Source organism: Protopterus annectens, chromosome 6.part0 (assembly GCF_019279795.1).
Source record: "Protopterus annectens isolate FY-2018-M chromosome 6.part0, PAN1.0, whole genome shotgun sequence".
Lineage (NCBI taxonomy): Eukaryota > Metazoa > Chordata > Ceratodontiformes > Protopteridae > Protopterus > Protopterus annectens.
The window spans coordinates 1,841,795,089-1,841,817,344 of NC_056737.1; the positions used below are offsets into that span (position 1 = coordinate 1,841,795,089).

The 22,256-nt window shown below is 38.3% G+C and overlaps 1 protein-coding gene across 3 annotated transcripts in view; it reads right to left on the reverse strand.

The window, feature by feature from the left end:
* STAT1 (signal transducer and activator of transcription 1) overlaps nt 1-22,256 on the reverse strand; it is a 1,683,855-nt gene that overhangs the window by 867,115 nt on the left and 794,484 nt on the right. For all 3 annotated transcript variants that reach the window (XM_044075195.1, XM_044075193.1, XM_044075194.1), the window contains one exon: nt 6,958-7,017. In XM_044075195.1, coding sequence (XP_043931130.1) covers nt 6,958-7,017 — 60 coding nt within the window. The remainder of the gene's footprint in view (nt 1-6,957; nt 7,018-22,256) is intronic.

Here is a 22,256-nt window from a genome sequence, read left to right on the forward strand (position 1 = left end):
TATACAGCTGATGCAAGTCAGGTACTGTGACCCAAGTCAAAAATCTTTTTGAGGCATATACAGACAATGAATCATAAATTAAAATTTGTTTTATTTTTATTTAATTATCTTTTGTTGACTGGTGGGAACCCCCAGTAGGCTAGTGGCCTCTTTTTACAGGAGACCCAGGGTGGTATTTATACTACTAGGGGAAATTTGATCAGGGCACTGGGGAACTTTCGGAGGGCTGTACAGCAGAAAGGAAGAAGCCTAAGGGGAAGCAGCAGTATGCAGAAGGAGAAGGAGAACAAAGCTACACAGAGTTTGGGGGTAGAAATTAAGAATTTGTAGAAAAAATGTTCAATATCATGTTTCTGAATGTAAACAAAGATTCCTGTAAAGTGGATATTATAAATGAACAGTGTTTACAGGTCTCCATGGAGAAGGAAGTAAAACAGTCTGCTAAAGTGGTGTGGATAACAGAACTGGCATCAGGGGGGCTCAACAATGATGCTCTGTTTAAAGCAATTGAGCAGGATGATCCAGGTGACAGTTCTGTTTCATGGAATGAGATGGCAGATAACCTTTTTGGAAGTGCTGAGGATGGTAATGTGAAAATGGAACCAGGTGTTATGGCAGCAGAAAATGCAGCAGTGATAGAAGTAAAAGATTGTCAAGCACAAACAACAAATAATGAAAAAGAAGGGGAAAGGGAAGAAAACATACACAAGGAAAGACATCAAGGGGCTGGGGAAAAGGGTGAAATAGGTGAAGAAGAAACTGCAGAAGAGGAAAATACAGAGGGGAAAATGTGGAGATAGAGTGCATGCAGTAAGTGAGGTCTGGAGATGGGAACTGATACTAATATTTTTTTGTAGTTCTAGCCAGTTAAAAATCTGATTCTAAGGATCAAGGATTATTTGTATATAAACCAAGGAAAAATATTCAACTGGGAAAGAATTAAAAAAAAAATTAATAAAAAATATTTCCTCTAAACTTATAAAGAAGGAAAAGCAATAAGAGTGCTTTCAGTAAATGTGAACAATATTATTAACACTTAAAAAGGACAGGAATACTGGAATAGTGTGCCTAATGTGATATTGATATGGATGTTATTCTGTTGGAAGATGTAAGATTCCTGACAAGTGAAGAAAGGCTGCAAATAGAAAAGAATTGTGGGGTGGAAATATAATATGCAACTTAGGAAGTGAACACTGCTCTGGAGTGGCTGTGTTGTGTAGAAAAGCAGTAAAAATACTACATGTAATGTTGGTAAAGATGGGAAGGTTAATTGTTGTGGATGTGAGGTGAAGAAAACATTTAAGGAATTATAATATTATACACATATAAAACTAGCAAGGAAAGGGAGAATCTGTTTCATCAACGATTAGGCTATGTGGTAATTGACATGAAAATTAAAACTGTCTGGGACTTTAATTGTGATTTAAAAGGAAAATGTAAGAAGAAAGGGAAGGATGTAAAAATACAGGAAGTGACAAAGTGTGCTAAATAGATGTGGAACAAAGTTAAGGGACTTAACACAAGGGGTCACTTGGATCTGAAATAGATTTTTTTGTATTATCGGAAGACTTGGGAGTGGCAGATGGTGACACAATTGTGACTTTTTTCAGACCATTTAGCAATATGAATGGAGGTGACAGAAGAAAGGAAGTGTATTAAAATAGGAAAGGGAATAAAAAATAAATTAGAAATTAAGGGATGAATCTGGAGAGTTTGAAGTACTGCACTTATGGAAGGATCACATATCCATGAAGGGCTTCTATAAAAACTGGTCCAAATGGCAGACTGAATTTAAGAAAGTATAAACATTTTTTTTTCAATGGCAGGAGGATGTAAGAAAGTAAGAGAAAGTGAAGCATAGAAAAATGCAAAGAAATGTATTAGAGAATTTAGAGAATAACGCAAGAGATTATGATGATATAGAAAAAGAAATATATAAAAGAAATCAAGAAAACAAGGCATTACTTTTTATGTAGCGATATTATTTACAAGATAGTAGGGAGGGTGTATTTCTCTAGCTGGGTAAAACAGTAAAGAAGGATATTAGTACATCGAGGGAAATGAAAAACGTAAAAGGAGAGGCAAAAAGAACACAAGAGCAAATTATTAGTATTTTACCATAGCATGTGGAAAATATGTATAAGAGTAAAACGAAGGAAAATAAGAGAGAACGGAAAGTGAAAAAAATCCAGAATGAGATAAGGAAGAATTTGAAAAAGAAATTATTATTAGTGAATTGGGTGAAGTTCTTAAGACATTAAATACTGATTCCGGATCGATCAGATAGTGCAAGGTATGGAATGCACAAGAAATTAATGGACTGGGAAAGAGAGTTTTGCAAATGTACTGAATTAATGGTTGAGGGAAGGGTTGTTTATGAAGAGTTATATAGTGGGGTATTAAAATTCATATGGAAGAAAGATGAGAAGAATGAAACAAAAAATTGAGACCACATTAAAAAACACAGATATTTTTTTGTGAGAGTAATACAGAAGACAATGGAAGGAAGGATTAGAGATATTTCTGAAGCAAGTACATATGGTATAAAAGGGAAGGGATGTCAAGAATTGTTGTTAGTTGTGAGAGAAATTGTGGATGATATTACAAGTAAAAGGGAAGATGTGAAACTTATGGTTGGTGATATCAGCAATGCATCTGAAAGAGTAGGACAAGATGATGTGTGGTATGTTATGCAGAAGTAAGTACAGATAACAGAATTAGGATAGTGTGCATGTCAACATATCAAAATAACTGAATGACAGTGTTAGTGAATGGATGTCCAAGTAAAGAAATATGCATGAAGTCTGATATAAGACAAGGATATCCCACGAGTGGAAAATTGTTTGCACTGGTAATGAATGCGACAGTGAGTGAAAGTTTATAAAATGAAAAATGCTAGATATGTGATGCAAAAGGAGGTGGTGATTCCAGTAGTTTTGACATATACAAATGATACAACTGTAGTTACTAACAACAAAATATGGATGAGGGAAGTGGTGGTTTGTATGAATAGAATGACCTTGAAGAAAGATAAAAGTAAGTGTTTGGATGATGTGGTGAAAATTGTGTGTGCCTGTGTGTGTATTTTTCAATGCATGAAGTGTCTTTGCTAGGGATAAAATTTGGGAAAATTAAGTAGTTATGATATAATGAGAAGGTTTTATCAGAAAAATGTGTCTTCTGTGGAGGACATACAGATCAGCATTCAAGAAAAAGGTTTATCTGGTGAATTCTGTGTTAATGGAAAATAGCATATATATCAAATGTTTATATGATCCCATAGAAATATTAAAATGAAATTGTGAAATTGGTGTTTTCTTACATATGGGGTTCAAGATGAGAGGTATGCGGTATATGAGTGAAGATGAAGAGGGATAGGGGTTACTAAATCCAGCTGTTTATTCTACTTCTTTAAACTGATACAGAGTATTAAAGTAGGTAAAGGAAGAGAATGAGAAATTAATAGTGAGAATGTGTAAATATAAATACAAATGTTCTGGAACTGATGAGAATAAGAAAAAGAAAAATAATAATATGTAAAGGATTAAATTAAAAATTATCAAAAAAAAATACTAACATGGAAAATAAAAACTGATGCTATACAGAACAATAGAAAGATGTTGTATAATAATGTGATGAAGCAATATTATTATGTAAATCCATGGGAAACTTTATCAGAAAAAGTGATTAAAGCCATTAAGGAAAAATTGGTGTATCAAGATATCAGTGTCAGAATTTCCTATGGAGACTGGTAATAAATAAATTACTAGTAAAGGGAAATATGCCATATAAAAAGAAAGTTGAAAGTGTGTGTTTATTTTGTAGGGAGGAAAAGACAAAAGAGTATGTTTTTTCTGAAATGTAAAAGAGTGGTAAAACACTGGGAAAAATTGTACGAAGAACATTTTTGAGAATATTAATGATTTAGACAGCAGAGCTATAAATATAATTATGTATGGCAATTATAAGAACAAGAAGAAGGAATATGTGAGAAGGGTAGAAAAGAATTTATGTTATGTAATATGGACTATTTGGAATGAAAGGCTGAATGAAATTTTCTTTAATGGGAAATGGAGTTTGGCAGATATACTGTGAAGAATTAAGAGTATGGTTGTGGAAGAAGGAGTGGGAATCAATTATGCAAGAATGTTATAAGAAAAATTATAAATAGTAAAAAATAGAAATGTATACGTGCCTGTAAATATGTACATTTTATAAATATGTAAATAATGTTTTTTACGTTACACTGGAAAAGGTTTCACTGGTGCAGTCTCTCTTTGGCCTTTATTACCAGAAGAACAAGAAGCAGAATCTCTTTCTGAATCACAGCTCAGTTTTTGTTGGACAAACTTTTGTATTTCCTCCTAAGCATGTATTTCATCAAACAATTATTTTATCCCTCCACAGAAGAATATTTTGAAGACAGCTGGGTACAGCAGTTTGAATCTCACACCTTTGTCTTGACATTTCCTAAACAGTGGAATAAATTTGCTTCTCTTCTGCCTGGTGTACAATGAGTAACCATTCTCCACAAACACTCTGCTGTCTCCCACTTTTAGTACTTTGGCCTTCTGCCACAGTTTTGTCAAAATCAACTCCTTCTGCTGGTAGGATTGCATCTTTACTAATAAAGGTCTAGGTTACTTTCTCATAGCCGGGTTTGGAGCATATACACGATGTGCCCTTTCAGTTAACAACACCTGCTGTGAAATACCAATCCAATTGCTTATTTGTACTTTCATAAAATTAATGCATTCTGTTCCTTCCAGTTTCTCTGGTATAGCTGAAAATTTCCCTATGTGCTCTGTCCTCTAATTCTATTTTTTTTTTAAATATCTCTTCCTGTGCCATCCCATACTCAGCCAGCCTTTTCTTCATTTCGACTTCTGTTTTTTTTTCAGCTGTATCACCTCATCTGAGTATCTGTTTAAAGTTTCTTCCATTTTTTCCAGCCTTTTGTTGTTTGTATTGATATAACCCATCAGTGATCAGTGTTTCATTTATTTTAACCAGGTCTGTGTGCAGTTGTCTTTTATCTTCCAGAAGGTTACTGGAATTCATGTCTGGAGGTTGCACTGCTTTTTGCTGAACAGCTGCAGAACTTTTCTCAGTCAGTGTTCCTTCCTCACCTTTTGTAGTTGTTTTTTTCCAGCTTCTCTGTATTTCTTTTTTTCCTGGCATCAAGGCAGTGCACTTACTAGCCAGTTACTGAAATTTCTGTTTGCACACTGGGAGAGCTAGAATACTCAATGTGCAGCCATCTTAGAAGTCAATTTTTTTAATGTTAACCAAAAGACCCCTACTCTTTCTGATAGGTGCCATGGGAGCTTTTACATCTCATGAGCTACTGGTAACTCAAGCAGATGAGACCTTGGTTTAATAAATAAGAAAGCAGTCCCCTTTGTGAAAACAAACATTACTGAACAGGATACAGAACCAGCCTCACTTTGAAGGTATAAATGTCTAACTGCTGGCACAAATGGACAGAGTGAAGGACAGGGGAATCATGCACCCTCTAAAACAAATTCTCTCAAAGATTAAGTATTCTATTAAAATACTTGCATAACACATAGTATTAGCTTGGTCTGGAGAAAATGATATTGCAACATAGAAAAAAATATAATTTGATTATATATATATGGATGTAATTTACCTCATAAAGCATGCTGAATACAGAATGCCAGCTTAAAAGTAAAATAACAATAGCTAATATGTTTATTTTAATAAATTACACAAAGAATAAGGATAAAGCTGACAAGACGAGAACCAGCATACATTTACACAACTACACCACGAATCATAGTATCACAAGTCCTCAAGAAATGTTTACTTCACATCAGAAAAAACTGAAGCATGACAAGAGGATGCGGTGTGAAACTAGCAAATGGTGGGCAGAGATTCTCCCCTCAAAAAATCCTGAGCTTTTCTGCTTCCATAAATATTACCAATAAAGACTAGGGTTGCCACTTTTCAAATGCCCAAAGTGTGACATTTTTGGTACAAACTTCAGATTTTGCAGGGCAAAACATACCCATGGCCAGTACAAAGGAGAGAACTCCACATTTTTCCTAAACAAAAGGTTATTCTTGTAGAATTTTAGTTTCTTATTCTCTTTCTTATCATATTTGGGTGTTTCACATACAGAATAACTGTTTTATGCAACTATTACATAAAATATAGGAAATATTTTTGTCCTAAAATCTCAGGATATTTGCCATTTTTTCAATTTTTTTGCAGGACACACCTGCCCAAAGAGGGATTGTCCCTCACAAAGTGGGACAGGTGGTAACCCTAATAAAGACAGGTGTATGAACAGTAAAGACAGCAATCCAACTCTTCTACTCACACTACAGTTGCAAGTGAACTTTAAAAATACAGCAACCTGAAATTATAAAATGCTTACTCTTGCAACACCAACCCAAACTACATTCTGAGTGACTGGTTGGGCATCTCTAGCTGATGTGCTCATTCTTATTTCCCCAAAAATCTTTAGATGCTACTGTCTATTTTGAAGTTATTTTCTGTGCAATGAGACATTTTTATTTCCTCAGTTTCTTCTGGATGTCTTACAGCATATGTAAATATTATTAATTTGACATCTCATAAATTATACCATATTAAGGAGCTGATGTGGGCTGACACCTACTGAATGCATAATAGGCAACTGGAAGCATATACATTCTGCTTCTAGACCAAAAACTGTCATTCTTGGAACATTATTATCATTGCAACAGAACTTTGGGTATTATGCTCTGCAGTAAATATTACCACCTGCTAAATCTGGTCTTTTTAATATTTCACAGTTTAACATGTTTACTTGATTTTAGCAGTTATCATTCTGATAAAAATACTGCACATGTAGGTTCATTTCTTTAGATTTTACTTCCTAAAGTCTTTGAGGTCAAAAAAGAAAAAGCAAAGGATTTTGAAAAACGAAGCAAAAGAAATACTACCTACTTATCAAATAAAGCTTTCACTTGTAACTGATAATTCAGCTCTTGAAGTTTCACCAGCAATCTATAAAGAAACAGAAACAGAAATGTGTTTAATAAAATACCATAAAAATATATTTTGGTGAAGAATCTCCAATCATATATAAATAACTAAGTGTAGAAAACACCCTCTCCAATTCATCAAATAATTCCTTTTTTGTTAAGAACCTATGATATCCTGAAAAATACCATACTCTGTTAATAAACCTTTGGTTAATACAGTTTTCTTGGTGAATCAGCTGGGTAAAACTAAACACTAAATGTTTTTCTACAAAAATAAATAAATACATAAAATCTTGCTCCAAAGATTTCTTCCTGCAAAACTGGTCTCTAGAAACTGCCTTTCTATGCCGCAACTGCTGTACTCTCACTGGCTAGATGACAGGCTACAAATAACAACAAAATGCAGGCTGGTGGGGAGGCTCCTTCAGCTTATATTGTCTCAAAAATCAGATTTTCCCTTTTGACTAAGGGAATAATTTGACTGGTATCTATCCTGGGGAAACTGTAATACATCAGCTTTTGTAGGACCCCTACCTGTTCATCATTTGGCAAAAAATTAATTCAAAAAATTGCTGAGACAAGACAAGTAAAATGCTCTTTTGCTAGCTGAATGACTGTCTATTTTGGACAATATTAGAATATTAGAATAGTAGAATCTTCTTTCTACTAAATCTCACTCTTTCACCATCTGGAAATGGCTCAATCTGCTAGCTCTAGTGTTAACAGGCTTTATAAATCCCCTTGAATGCTGAAATAATGTAACCCTGAGAAGGGCATTTTCAAAACTGGTCTCACTCACTTGTCCGATTTAGATATTGTTTATTCCTCAATGTTTAAATTAGTGATACTGCTTATCAATAACTGACACATATCTACTTACTACTGCCTGAATTGTTATGCATTACTATTCATGATATCCTGCATTTAGACAGACCTATACTCTGTGGTACATGGTTGGTCTTACGATCACACATAACTTACTAAAAGGTATTTACTACTACGGACTTCTAGTGTTAACAGGCTCTATAAATACTCGGATGTGCTGGAATACTGCAGCCCTGAGAAGGGCAATAACAAACTTGGTCTTAGCTGTCTGTAACCTTTAGTTTCTTCTGTATAGTATCTCAGAGACAGCGTGCCTTCTTTGGAATGGGTTGTGAACAGATGTTCAGCTGTTTTGTTGACTGGGTTAGATCCACTAGGCCTTAGGCCTTTTTTCAGGAGTGGACCCAAGGTAGTATTCATACTACTTAGGGGAAATTTGGTCAGGGCACCAGGAAATTCTCCTAGTCTTTCTGAAAAGTGCCATGGGATCCTTTACATCTACCTGAGTCACCATCAAACTAAGAGAGATGGGTTCTTAGTTTAATGGCTCATCTGAAGGACAATACATTTAGGAATGCAGCTGCCTTCCAATGCTACACTGCAGAGTCAGCACTGGAAACTGAATCTAAGCACTTTGTTTTGGAACAGAAGGTACAGCTTTCTGATTTTCCAGTATTAAGGACAAGTCTATAGAGAAACAGAGGTAATCCATACAACAGATTCAAAACTAAACACAGTCTCTACCTTGAATATTATGCACACCTTGTCAGTCGTATCGGTTCTTATTTGAGAGGGCCTTCCACAATGGGTAACAACTGGGATTTCCTTCAAGAGAGTAACTTCATGGAACAATTTCTCCAAGATCTCCAGCTACTACTGCTGTACACTGTGATCTCACAATGGAGGGCAGGATAGTGATTCTGGCTTCATGCTCCCAAATTTTGTCCCATAGCACATAAGTGAACAACACATGAAAGAAACAACCAAACTAAGGAAGTATACAGAATTATAAACTTGTTACACCTACAGGGAAAAAGACATTATAAGTTAGCGGAGGAGGCCACAGTTCTGCAGTCTACAATATTAAAATGCAGGACAAATGCACCTTGAATGTAGGGTAATGTAGGCCTATGTAAAACAGATGACTGTGACAGGCCAAGAACACCTACAAGGTGACATAGTGTGGTGAAAAGGATACTTCTTCACTCACAGAACCATTTCTATTTGGCAAACTACACATCTCCCTCTTAGAGTTTGCTCCAGGCTCAGGGATTTCTAAAAAACTTCTGAAATAAGGCTCAACAGGATTAGTGCATCAACTGGAGTGACCACGGCCAGAAAAGAAACTGGACATCCCTCATCAAGAAGAAGAATAAATACATGCCTTTGTTTTGTTAATCACCTGTATTGTGTGTTCATTATTTTCCAATACTGATTCTTACAGTGCATTTCAATCAAGACTCTGCCTAGTTCTAAATACTACTCCAAGAGAAAGTGAATCACTGTAAACTATTGTCTGTTACTAACATGTATGAATTCCGTATGTACCAGTAATGTTTTAATTGTTACAGCCTACATGGTTTGATTGTGGCTGGAAACAGTCACTGTACCAGTCCACCCACCCAGTTAACAAATAAACAGAAATACATATACACAAATGTAGCCCAGGACATATGAAACTACCACAACTTGGCAACCAGTGAGTGATTAGAGTTGTGTTTTGACCTTTCTTTCTTGAATTTGGCTAACAAGTACAACATCAAAGTGGAAACAAACCTCTCAAAAATAAATACATAAACAAATACATACATATATAAATAAATAAATAATGAGGAATGTTCCTCAATTTGACTTTTAAAAATACCATGTTCCATACTGTTTCATAATGGAAGGGTCTGTCACACATTCATTGTCAAGTCTTTTTTAGCAAATCACTATAACAAATAATAACATATTATGGACATTTACTAAAAAGACTTAAAGATCCATAACAAATAATGTATCATATTTTTTGTAATAATAAAATAGCGCACTTTTATCTTTACTGTGATGGCCCTGTTAAGTCTGCATTGAGTATTCTACATTTTTCCCATTTGTTTTAAATTATGAGAATCAGTGTTCTACACTTTGGAGATGGAATGATGAGAACTATGGCTAGAAAGGCTACATACCAAGAACAAATCCACTGTGACTCTACTTTATTAAACTGTATGCTGCAAAAACTGGAAGGGCAATATTTTCCCTGATGATAAAGTGATCTTCTTCCAGTATGCATCACACCTGGTTTCTGAACGCAGGCATTCCAAATTATCAGCTCAAGGAGAGGGCTAGAACAGTGACTTAGCAGGCGCAACTACATCTGCTACCCATAGAATGTGAAATTCTATTAAAAGCCTCCCATGCTTGTCATAAAGTATAATAGCCATGGTGCAGTTGTCTAATCTCACAAGAAAGGACTTCAGCTTTTGCTCAATCTCCACAGCCTGGAAAACTCAAGATTTATATGAAGCTCCTAATTCTTGCACATGCTACTTTCTCCAAACTAATGGGGGCCTCATGTGGACCCCCTGTCCACAAATTAAACATCAGCTGTTAAGTCCTTGTGATGGATTCAGCAGCAGAAAATAACCCTCTAATTCACACTGTTGAACTGGCAATAGTCCAGTAGTCTAAGGCATGATGATGGAGATATAATATCATCATGAGATCTGTAGAATATGGTTACTGTGCAATGATATCTACCTTACAGCCCACTGCAGCAGCAACATATGGAAGTATACCAAGAAATTATAAAGACAGTGTCTTGCATAAACCAGAAGAATGTGAAACTGCACTCACCACTGTGTTCTGAGGATGTCAAAGCTATGTCTTGCTATGACCTCTCCTTAAGCAGAAAAGACGATAGCAGCAGAGTATCCATCTCTCCCCATTTTTTAATTTCTCCAAATCTTTTGGGTTTCTAATACCATGATGGAAATGTGCCCTATTCCTAAGTCAAAGTATGATTAAAGTTCATGAAATTAATTGATGTCAGACATAAGTGCTCTTCGCAACACCCGCAATGAGCTCAGTAATGACTCCTGCAATTCGTACGTGTTTACATGTATTGGTAACATATCTAAATGCGATTGTAGACTCTTTTTTATAAGACCCATTACTCCTGCTACTATTGGAACTGTCTAGGTAAGTTTCTTCCATATTGTTCTCGTTTCTGCCTGCAAATCCTGATATTTTATGACTTTGTGTCATCTCTCTGTATGCAAGACACTGTTGTGAATGTGTGTAGCGATTTCAATGATCAATGTTACTTTTGTCTTCTTTTCACGGACCACTACATCTGTTTTTCTCGCATCAATCTTTTGAAATGTTGGCAATGGGTGATCCCACGTGATGCAGACTTAATTTTCTATGATGCTTTGTGGCTCATGTTTCCAGTGTTTTTTCAACTACTTCAGTATTTTCATGTTTGCAAATCCCCAGTGCAACGGTCTTGCCACATTATTATACCTTTCAGTATTCAGTATTTCTACCATTAGTATGTCACAACCAGCAACAAGGTGTGCAACTGTTTCCAATTCTGTTTTACAAAACCTACATTTGTCTGTTTCTTCCACATGTTCAATGGACTTTGTAAACCAACGTGTACGTAGTCCACTATCTTGGACTGCCAATATTAACCTTTCATCTTTTGGTTTGAATTTGCCTCTCATTAACCACTCCTGCATTCAACCCTGGTCAACATGAGGTTGTTCCAGAAGTTTTCTATACTTGTAACTATATTCATGCATTTTCCAGATTTCTTGCCTTCTCATCTGATCCTTCACCTTATATTCTTTCTTTTGGTTTTTGGCACATTCAGTTGCTGCCTGATTTTTTTCTTCTTCTGGTTTAATTTCCATGCCCGCTTGACGCCGATATGCTTCAGCTAGACTAAGCAGGGAAGTCATCTTAGACTTATTCTCCTCATGTTTCAAAACTTTCAGTATGTTTGGGTCTTGTGAGGTCAGCAGATATGCATGCAGTCCCACGACTGCAGATCTACACATGTAATCCATTTCGAGAAGGCCCATAACTCCTTCAGAATGGGGAATATATAATCTTGGTATGCACTGACTTTATAAATAATTTGATATACATGAAACATCTTTCTAGTTTTTTCTAATATATCCAGCACCTTTTGGGGCAAGTCAATTACTCCAAAACTGTAAGTTAAGGCAGGAAGAGCAAATTGGTTTATAGCCTGAACTTTGTTCCTAGATGTCAATGCTATTTTCAGGATTAATTTAAGTATTCTTAAATATGCCTGAGTTTTATTCACATTTGTTCATGTTTAATTGTTGATCTTTCATAAATTCCCAAATATTTATATACCCCTCTTGTTCAAGTTCTTTTATATCACATTATTGCCCCAAACTGATGTTTTCTTGGTGCTGCAGCTTTCCTGCTTTAAAGGTTGCTTTTGCACATTTATCAAGACCAAATGACATTATTGTATCATCTGAAAAAGTTTTGACTACTTGCAGTTGTGCTTTCAGTTACTCATCTGATGAACTATACTGTTTTAAATCATGAACAAGGAGAAGATGAGAATTCTTTACACATTGCTGCTTTATGGGAGGCAAATTATAGCCATAACCTAATCTGTTAAGTAGACAGTTTAATGGTTAAGGGCAAGGCAAAAGAGCAGCAGTGACAAAGAGTCCTTTATCATGGCTTAACTGCAAAGTGGCTTGTCACTGTTTCATGGTTGCTGTGATGTAGTTTATCAGTATAGGTATGATGTATCTTATACTTTTGTAAGCACTCTTTTACTCATGAATGTGGGATACTGTCAAACTCTTTTTTGTTGTCATACTTAGATTCTTTCCCTTTTTTACAGTTCTCCACTATGACTTTAACAACAAATGATCCTTTGTTCCATAAGACTTTTTTTATTACCCTTTTGTTCTATTGCCATAATTGAGTTTTCTTCCAAATAACTATAAACTCTGTCGGCATCAATTCCAGTGTATAGTTTATACATTGTCAGAAGGCAAGTTATTGGTCTACAGTTTTTAAGGTAGCTTGCAGAATCACACTTAAGTAGGAGCATTGTTTTTCCTGTTAGCCAGGCTGGTGTCTGTTCAGGGTGCACATATAAATAGTTCTTACTCATGGCTAAATCTTCATGCAAAGATGTTAATAGATTTAGCTAAAACTTAGGTACTACATCTGGGCCTGGAATTTTCCAGTTTGAGGTTCTTCATAACTTTGTTTCAGTCTCTCTGGATGTTACTTCATCCCATTTCATATCCTGTACATTTGAACTTCTTATTATTTATTTATTTTTTTTTATTTCTGTCTATTTAGCATCTTTGTTATGTTCCACAGGATCTTCATAAATATTTCTCCAAAATGTATCTTTTCTTTTTTTTGGTGGTCTTTCAATTCCTTTTACCTCGTTTCCCAATTCTTTATAAAGCTTTTTGGATCATCAATAAATTACTTATTTTGTACTTTTCCTTAATATTTATCTGCACATCTATCTTTCTGAGTATTTTTGCTGATCAGTTTCCTCTTCTATACTCTTCTAATAGTGACACTTCTTGTCTTTATTGCTTTATAGTTTTCGCTATCTGATACTTCCATGATGGCATTTGATTTCTCCCCATCCTTTCCCTTACTACTCTGTGTTCTTGTGGTAGGACTTATCTGTTATTAATTTGGCTACACAGTAATGAATCCTATTTACTTCTGTTATGTTGCATGAATCTCTATGGACAGTCCTAATTACTCTGTTCATTTGCTTTATCAAACTTCTAACTTTTTGGATTTTACTGAAATTCTGCAGTCTATTTCTTTCAATGATCTTAATATGTCTATCCACATCTATTAAATCAAGCAACTCTTCTCTTAGATGATTTTTTTTCTAAACCGAAGGCACATTCTCTCCCCCATGAAGATAATACTGCGCACTAGACGCAAAGCTGTTTTCTCCAGCTGTTTGATTTCTACAGACTGTAATTGAAGCACAATTCACACACACACACACACACACACACACACACACACACACACACACACAGACAAACACACACAAAAACAAAGGATGTGCGCAAACAAAAGCCTCTAATAAGGAAACCATTGAAGAAGCCACCAGAAGCCAGTCATCTGATTGGGAACACTCACAGACTTCCTGCTTCTGACACTGCTACCAAAATGCTAGAAAAGGCTGCAGAAACTTATGAGAAGCCAGACCTAGGACACTGTACTGGCAATTAAACTGTCCTAAAGAAAAGTAGACAAATTTCCTGTAAGGGTGAAAACTGCTGAAATGCCAAAAGAAATCCATCATGTTCATTTTTACCGTCAAACCTTCCTGTGTCAGCAGGGTTATGACTGAAAAAAAAAATTTTGGGTACTGAAAGTGCTGGTGAAGTTGCTGATATTCAGAATGGGATGCTACACTTCCATTTCCTTCAGAATAAGTAAACAGAATAACAGTATCCTATCCTTTCAGATGGGGGAAGAATTCTTACAATCCTGGAATTCCTCTCTTCAGTGGCACTTTCAATGGAAGGGAAACCCAAAAGCTCTATGAAGTGGCCTTCTGTGACCACATGTCCCTTCAGATGCAACTTCAAGATGGAGCAAACTTAAGAGAACCACTCTCGTAAGCAGTTTTAGGCAGTAATAAGAATGATTACAGAGAAATTTATCTAGCCACCTTCAGAAAGAGTCAGCAGCAGAACAACAGGAGGCAAAAGTAACTAATACTTGACTGCTGTCCTACGTATTTGAAAAGGTTTCTTCCTCTTAGTGGGCTGGGTTGCTCTGGAAAAAAGCAGGGCAGGAAGCCAAGGGGGGTGGGCTGAGGGCAAAGTGCACAGTTTTTTTTAATATCCTTTTTACTGCTATGTTTTTATTGCTATGTTTGCTGACCATTAAGCCCTCCATAAAGTATACTGAACCCATCTGTTTCACTATATGGGGTGACAGCCAACCAGAGAGGCTGCCATCCAAATAGTCATGGAGGTGATCTGTGCAATCACCAGCATGCCAGAAATGAGTGTGTTTCTGTCTGGGCCCTAATCCCACCATGGTGGCTGATGCAAGACATCCCATCACTGTGGGGGTGGTCCACACTTTCCCCTTACTTGTGCATGCTTCCACCAACAAACAGTGATGGCTACCATAACCATCTTGGGATTGCCAAGTACTCATCTGCAGTCCTCGCCATTTTGGTAGTGTGCAAGACTCCGCTTGCATGGTGTCAACTGGCCAACTGGACACCTCTTCTTCCATCACCAGGATAAGTGAACCAGTGTTGACCATTTACTCTCACCTTCCCACACCAAACTCTTACAGTGCCCAAGCTGTTGTTTGAACTAAGGTCATCCAGGTCAAAGACAGGACATTATCCATTTACATCAGTGAGGCTGGCAGTGCACATGACGTTCACTGCAAACAAAGTTCTTCACCTCTAGCTCCTCTATACGTTCTTGAGTAGCTTCCTCAAACAGGTCATCACATTAAAAAGGATTTCATCTAGACAAGACAACAGTTCCAGTCATGTCGTATGGTGCATATTTCAGGATGTGTATTATCATTTATCTCAGAGTTTCTAAATTACAGTACAGTTGATCTTTAGCCAATAAAAAAATGTACTGGTCACACAAAGCCATAAAACACTTAAAAGATACCGGACTCATTACACCTTCAAGTATTCTCAGCTTTGAATGTACAGCGAATAATAACATGAAACAGTGAATTTATTATCAGAACCACTGCCCTTACATATCAAAGTTAATTTATTAACTTGCAAGTACGTATTTATGTACATTTACTAGGATATTTAACTGGGGTGTGGCTCACTGAAAAAAAAAAGCCATAAGTAATAAAACAAATAAAAATTAATATGATATTTATAACCATTCCAACCTTAACAGAGGATTATGATCAGGTGACTGGGATCATGATCAGTTTGTTAATATATTCAAGATATGGAGTCAGCCCCTTTGCTTTTAAGGTGAATTTCTTGAATCCATTTAGAAAATAACACATTAACAATTATGTTCACAGACCTAGCCATACTCTTTGTAATACATGGAGCTTCAAATGCCCCATTACATTACAACTTATAGAGAAAAAAATGTAGAAGTACATTCATTAAGCAAACACAGACAGGGGGCAGAAGCAGAGTGCACCACCAATCAATGAATGGATTTATTTATTTTTTTGTGGCAGCATGAAATGTCGTATAGCTTGTAAACCTGACAAAACTCCTCTTATGCTGTTCTGTGGTGACTGTCACATGTGTCACAACTCAAAACAGTTGATCAAGGGGCTTTAGAAAGTCCTTGGGAAAACTTGTACCAGTTTTGTTGCTGATCTGTTGGAGGACTAATAGAAGGGAAAACATGCTTAATCTATTTGGTAATGGGTTGGGAGAGTGGCCTAATGGCTAAAGTATTTGCCTTACAAACTCAAGGTGCAGGGTTTGAGCCTCACAAGGGATAATCGGCTAGGCTTAAAATGGCTTGCAAGGGCAGTTAGCCTAGTACTAACCTATGAACCTATGAACTTACTGTTTCCTTTTTTTAAGTATCCAAAGATATAATGCAAGGAAAAGCAGACTTCTGACTTAACTCCATAAGGGTAACTGTTATTTTGATTCTGACAAGAATCTGTGGTATACCTCCTGGACCCTCAGAAATAACCGAGGTTCCCCCTTCATAGCCTTACCAATCCTCTGACAGGTCAGCAGAGCCTTGTTTCTTGGCCTCAGGCAGTGTCTTGTCAGGGACACTATCAGAAATAATCAAGTGGTCTGTAGGGTCATCATGTCCTTAGACAGAAACATCCAACTCCAACAGAAAATGCTGACTCCTTTGGCTTAATAAGCTGTTTGCCTGCTGACGAACATCTGAGAACAATAACTTGTAGAACATCTTCCCTTGCCCAAGTTCCTTAAGCCATTTGTTTTCAAGATATAAGCCTGGATTCATTAAGGTTACCAGAAAGTGTACACTAAATGTACACTTTCTGAATTCAAGAAAAGCTCTACTACAATGCATGTGATGTCTATTCACTCACAAAGGTTACACCTTAATGGACACAACTGTGCACTCTGTGATAACCTTTATGAATCCAGCCTCTAGGTTTACGACTGTTAAACATCTTTGAATAATTTTAGGTACTAAGGATTTGCAGATAAGACACTCCTTGTAATTATGTTCTGGTCCCAAACAAAAGAAACACTTATAATATGGTTAGCCTTATAGGGAATCTGATGACCACATTCATACATACTTCTCCTAGATGGCATAACCTTAAACAACTTTTAGGCAAAAGTTTAATGAAAACACGAAGGATTCCCAACAGGGGTACTTGTACGCCTACACGAATGAAAACTAGCACAGGCTGTATAGCTGAGAGACCATGGTAAGAGATGTAGTCTTCCTTTACACATTGGCAGCAGGAAATTTCTAGGGATTTTCATGCCCATACAGGATGGACGCATGGTATAAGTGGAAGGAGCCCAAGCTTTTGTTGCAACCAATACTGCAAAACTGATCTAATGAAGAACATCACTCTGTCCTGGAGTTCTACTGAGTAAAAAGCGAACTGCAGCAGAACAGCTTGCCCCTCACAGTAATTTCAGAAGCACTAGCACAGAGTTCTAATCAGAAGGCTTACATATTTAATGCACCATGCTCTATCATGGGTCTATGTTAAATATTTGAACATCCAAAATGTCGAACGTTACATGATCGAGACCAAATGTTCGGCATTTGGATGTTCAAATATTAAATAAAAAAAAAAAAAAAAAAAGAAAAACACACCTTAACAGTGTGAGCAGGGGGGGCAAGTCCCCCTGCACCCCCCATACCCCCCCTACTTAAATATACCAACTCCGAGACTGCACTTCAGTGCAGAAAAGGGAAATTCTCCCTATCTGCACCGTACGGCGCCGCTCAAAGTTAATCTTCGAACACTTGAAATTGGGAACGTTTGGTCTCGACCATGTAACGTTCGAAATTTTAAGCGTTCGAAGAATTGACATAGACCCCCTATCATTACTATAACCACTAAAACAGCATACACATATTTAGGAAATTAATGCTTCAAACCACAAGATCTCCATCTCTACATACATATATATGTGTGTATGTGTGTATGTACACTGCAAGCTATTACAAAATGCACTAATTTCTAGAAATAAATGTTTGTAAAATAGGACAGTAAGAAGTTGCTTCATTTACTTAGGCAAATCAGTGAAGTAATCTCCTTATTAGAAAAGTACAGTTGTGTACACTTACCATAAATGTAGATGTTCGAGTATATTCACTGTTGCAGTCATCACACTTGGGTTATCTGCCTGCAGGTAGCCCACAGTCGGCCCAAATACCAGAGTTTTGGGAATTCTGCATCAGATGCTGTTGCTTCTTCCACGACGTCAGGTCATCAGGGGTATAAAACAGGCAGCCGATGCCATTACATTAGTTTTTCTTGCCCCGGATGTCAGCAGCCCCCCAAATAGGAAGTTAGTATATGGTGTGGAACACCACCAGTAAAAAGTAAATACCCCTGCCATAAAAATATGGCCATATAGAGGACAGGCAGAAAGGATAGAGAAAAACAGGGGGCTGGAGGGAAGGAAACCAGGACTGCAACAGTGAATATACTCGAGCATCTACATTTATAGTAAGTGTACACAACTGTACTATGTTCGTCATGTTTCACTGTTGCAGTCATCACACTTGGGTTGATTCCCAAAGCTGAGAAAGGGTGGAGGCATTCAAGAGGAGTTAGGGGTGGCTAGCAGGCCTTGTAAGACTGCTGTAGCAAATCCAGCTCTGGATTAAAAAAAATAGGTAAGTGGTAATGTTTGGTGAAGATGTGTACAGAACTCCAGGTTGCTGCTTGAGAAATACTGTAAAGGTGGAAGTAGACCTAGTGGAATGTGTTCTGATCCCCTGTGGGGTAGGTTTTCCATGGTGCTTGTAGCAGAAATGGATGCAGTGCTCTATCCATTTGGAAATGGTTTGCTTTGAAATGGCCTTTCCCTCTGCCCCTGTAGCAAAGCTGACTAGCAGCGGGTCAGATTTTCTGAAAGGTTTAGTCCTGTTAAGGTAGAATCTGAGCTGTCTGAGCACGTCCAAAGAGTGCAGGATCCTTGCCCCATTATTTTGAGGATTAAGGAAGAAAGTTGGCAAATGGATGGCTTGGTTTAGTGCCACACTGGAGACCACCTTAGGCATAAAGGACAAGTTAGTCCTGAGGGAAACCCTGTCATCATGGAAAATAATGAAGAGTTCCACAGCCATTAGTGCCTGTAACTCAGACACTCTTCTAGCTGAGGTTATGGCTAAAAGCAAGGCGGTTTTCCAAGAAAGGAACTTTAACTCTGCTGAAGCCACAGGTTCAATAGGGGGGAGCGTGAGCTTTTCCAATACAAAGTTAAGGTCCCAGGCAGGGGTGGGTGCTCTCCTAGGGGGCCTTAAGTTGTTAGACCCTCTCAGGAACTGTTTGATGAGAGGGTGAGAGAATAGAGGTGGCTCAGTATTATAATGAGCTGAGATGGCAGAGGCATGAATCTTAATGGAGGAGAAGGATAGGCCTCTGTTGAGTAGCACTGCTAGGTAATCAAGGATTTGAGGTAAGGAGGGCACAGCTGTGTCCTTTCCTTGAGACTGATTCCAAGAACAATATCTTTTCTACTTTTCAGCATAGGATTTTCTAGTACTAGGCCTTCTGGCCTCAAGAATGATGTCCAGCACCTGCTTGCTGACGATTGCTGTTGGAGCATTCAGGGGATAAGCCAGGCTGCAAGGTTTAGGGTTTGCAGCTGTGGATGCAAAATCTGTCCCTCCTGCTGAGACAGCAGGGAAGGCATCTGATGAAGGTGCCAGGGTGGCATTGTTGTCAGACTGCATACGAGTGAGTACCAGTGCTGGCATGGCCAGTCTGGGGCAATAAGAATTGCCCTTGGGCTGTTCTGTCTGATCTTGAGTAGTACCTTTGAGAGTAGGGGCAGAGGGGGAAAGGCATAAATTGAGAGTTTTTCCCATTTGAAGGATAAAACATCCACCTTCCAGGCCCTGCTGTGAGGGTTCCTGGTGCAAAATTTGCTCAACTGGTGGTTCTCGGGGGAGGCAAAGAGGTCCACTTCCGGTGCCCCCCACCTCTGGATTGGAAGGTTGAAAGTGTTGGGCTCCAATTTCCACTCATGTGGGTCCAGGAGACTTCTGCATAAGTCGCCTGACAGTGAATTCTGTTTGCCTGGCAGGAGTTACACTTGTAGATGCACTTGGTTGCTCAAGGCTGTGTTCCACAGGGCCATGGCTAACCTGTAGAGTGGGTAAGAATGGGTTCCCCCCTGCTTGTTTATGTACCACATAACTGTGGTGTTGTCTGTTTTTATCATTAGCTGTCCTGGAAGGATTAGGTATTTTTAAGCTGTCAGAGCATACTGTACAGCTAACATCTCTTTTTGATTGATGTGCAAGATAATTTGTCCTGGGCTCCACATTCCCCAAATGCATTTGCCTGCCATGTGAGCCCCTCATGCATAGTCTGATGCATCTGTAGTCAGGATTTGGGCGGCGAGGGGTTGAGTGAAAGGCAGTCCCTTGTTGTGGTAGCATGCTTCTGCCCACCAAAGGAACTCTGCCCTTAGACAAGGAATGATAGGAATGACTGTTTCCAGGTCCTGAGAATGTTGGCACCAAAGACTTTTTAAGTACCACTGAAGTTTCCTCATATACAGTCTTGCATATGGAATTAGCAGAATGCATGCGGCCATGAACTCTAGGGCTTGCAGTATTTTCCTTGCAGATAGCTGGGTTTTAGTGGCCATTTGCTTTACGTAGTTGTTCAAACAGACCTGGTTTTCTGGAGTGAGAAATGCCATCTGGGAAGTTATGTTCATGCTTGCTCCCAGGAATACAGTTTTTTGACTGGGCAGCAGTTGTGATTTCTTTTCGCTGATGGTGTACCCCAATGAAGACAGGAGTCTTTTTACAAATGCCAGGTGCTGAAGTAGTACTTCCTGACTATCCACCTGAATCAGACATTCATCCAAGTATGGGAAAATGTGGATATTTCTCTGCCTGCAGTATGCAATGGCTGGAACCAGGCACTTTGTGAATACTCTGGGCGCAGCAGATAAGCCAAAGGGAAGTGCAGAAAACTGATAGTGCACAGAGCCTGCCCTGAAGCATAGATATTTCCTATAAGACTCCCTTATGGGGATGTACAGGTAAGCTTCTTTTAAATCTAGGGTGACTAACCAGGCATCCTTGGCTAGCATAGGGAGAAGCTGTTGCAGGGTAAGTATTTTGAATTTTGGGACCACCAGAAATGTGTTGAGAACTGACAGATCCAGGATTGGGCACCAACAGCCCTCTTTTCTGGGCATCAGGAACAGTCTGGAGTTGAAACCCTGTCCCTTTTGTTCTACTGGAACAGGATGAATGGCCCTGATATTAAGCAGGGAAAGTACTTGCTTTTGAGCCTCTCCCCACTGGTTTGGAGGAAGGTCTGGAAACCTGCATGGGGTTGGCAGGGAATGGAAATGGAATCTGTACCCCTGGAATATAATTTTTAGAACCCATCGGTCCTGAGTAATGGACATCCAGTTTTTGGCATGAAGGGCAAGTTTTCCTCCCTTAGGGGCGCAAGTAGTTGGGCAGGGCTGGGAAGAATAATTGACAAGTCATTGTGAACATTTTCCATAAGGGGGTGGCTTGCCACTTCCTGTTTTTGAGGTGGGAGCACTCCATTGTATAGATCTCTGCATACCCTGAGACTGCAGTCTTGGTGGTCTGGTTCCCCTGGGTTTGGACTGAAAAGGCCAGGAGGGGGCAGGAAAGGACCAGTTTTTAGAAGGCCAATGTCTACTGAATCTAGGTGGCTGCACTTGTAAGAATTCTTTAACAGTTTGCATAGATTTAGCTTTTTCTTCCATCCTTTTAAGAACCTCTTCTGCTTTGGTGCCAAACAAATGGTCCTGATTTAAAGGAGCGTCTAGTAATTTTGATTTGACATGGCCTGGCAAGGTTTGTTCCTTCAGCGAAGCATGCCTTCTCAGTACAGACCCAGTGACTGCAGCCCTGCAAGATGCTTCTAGGGCATCAAAGCAACACTGCAAATTATGCTTAATAACTTGGTTTGCAGAATGCATTAACTCTTGTAAATCTTTACTTTCTGCACAATCTGGAAATAACACCATTTGTTGTTTAATTTGTTCCATAACATGTTGGTACTTCACCATGTGAAAATGGCAATTCAATGCACTAATGGCAAGGGTTGCAGAGGTATATACCTTCTTACCCCATCTGTCTAAACCTCTGGAATCCCTGCCTGAAGGAGAGAGTTTTTTTGGCTGTAGTAGCCTTAATACCTTTAGGCCCCTGGGAAATGGTCTCTGGATCTGCAGTAGGATTCTTAAAA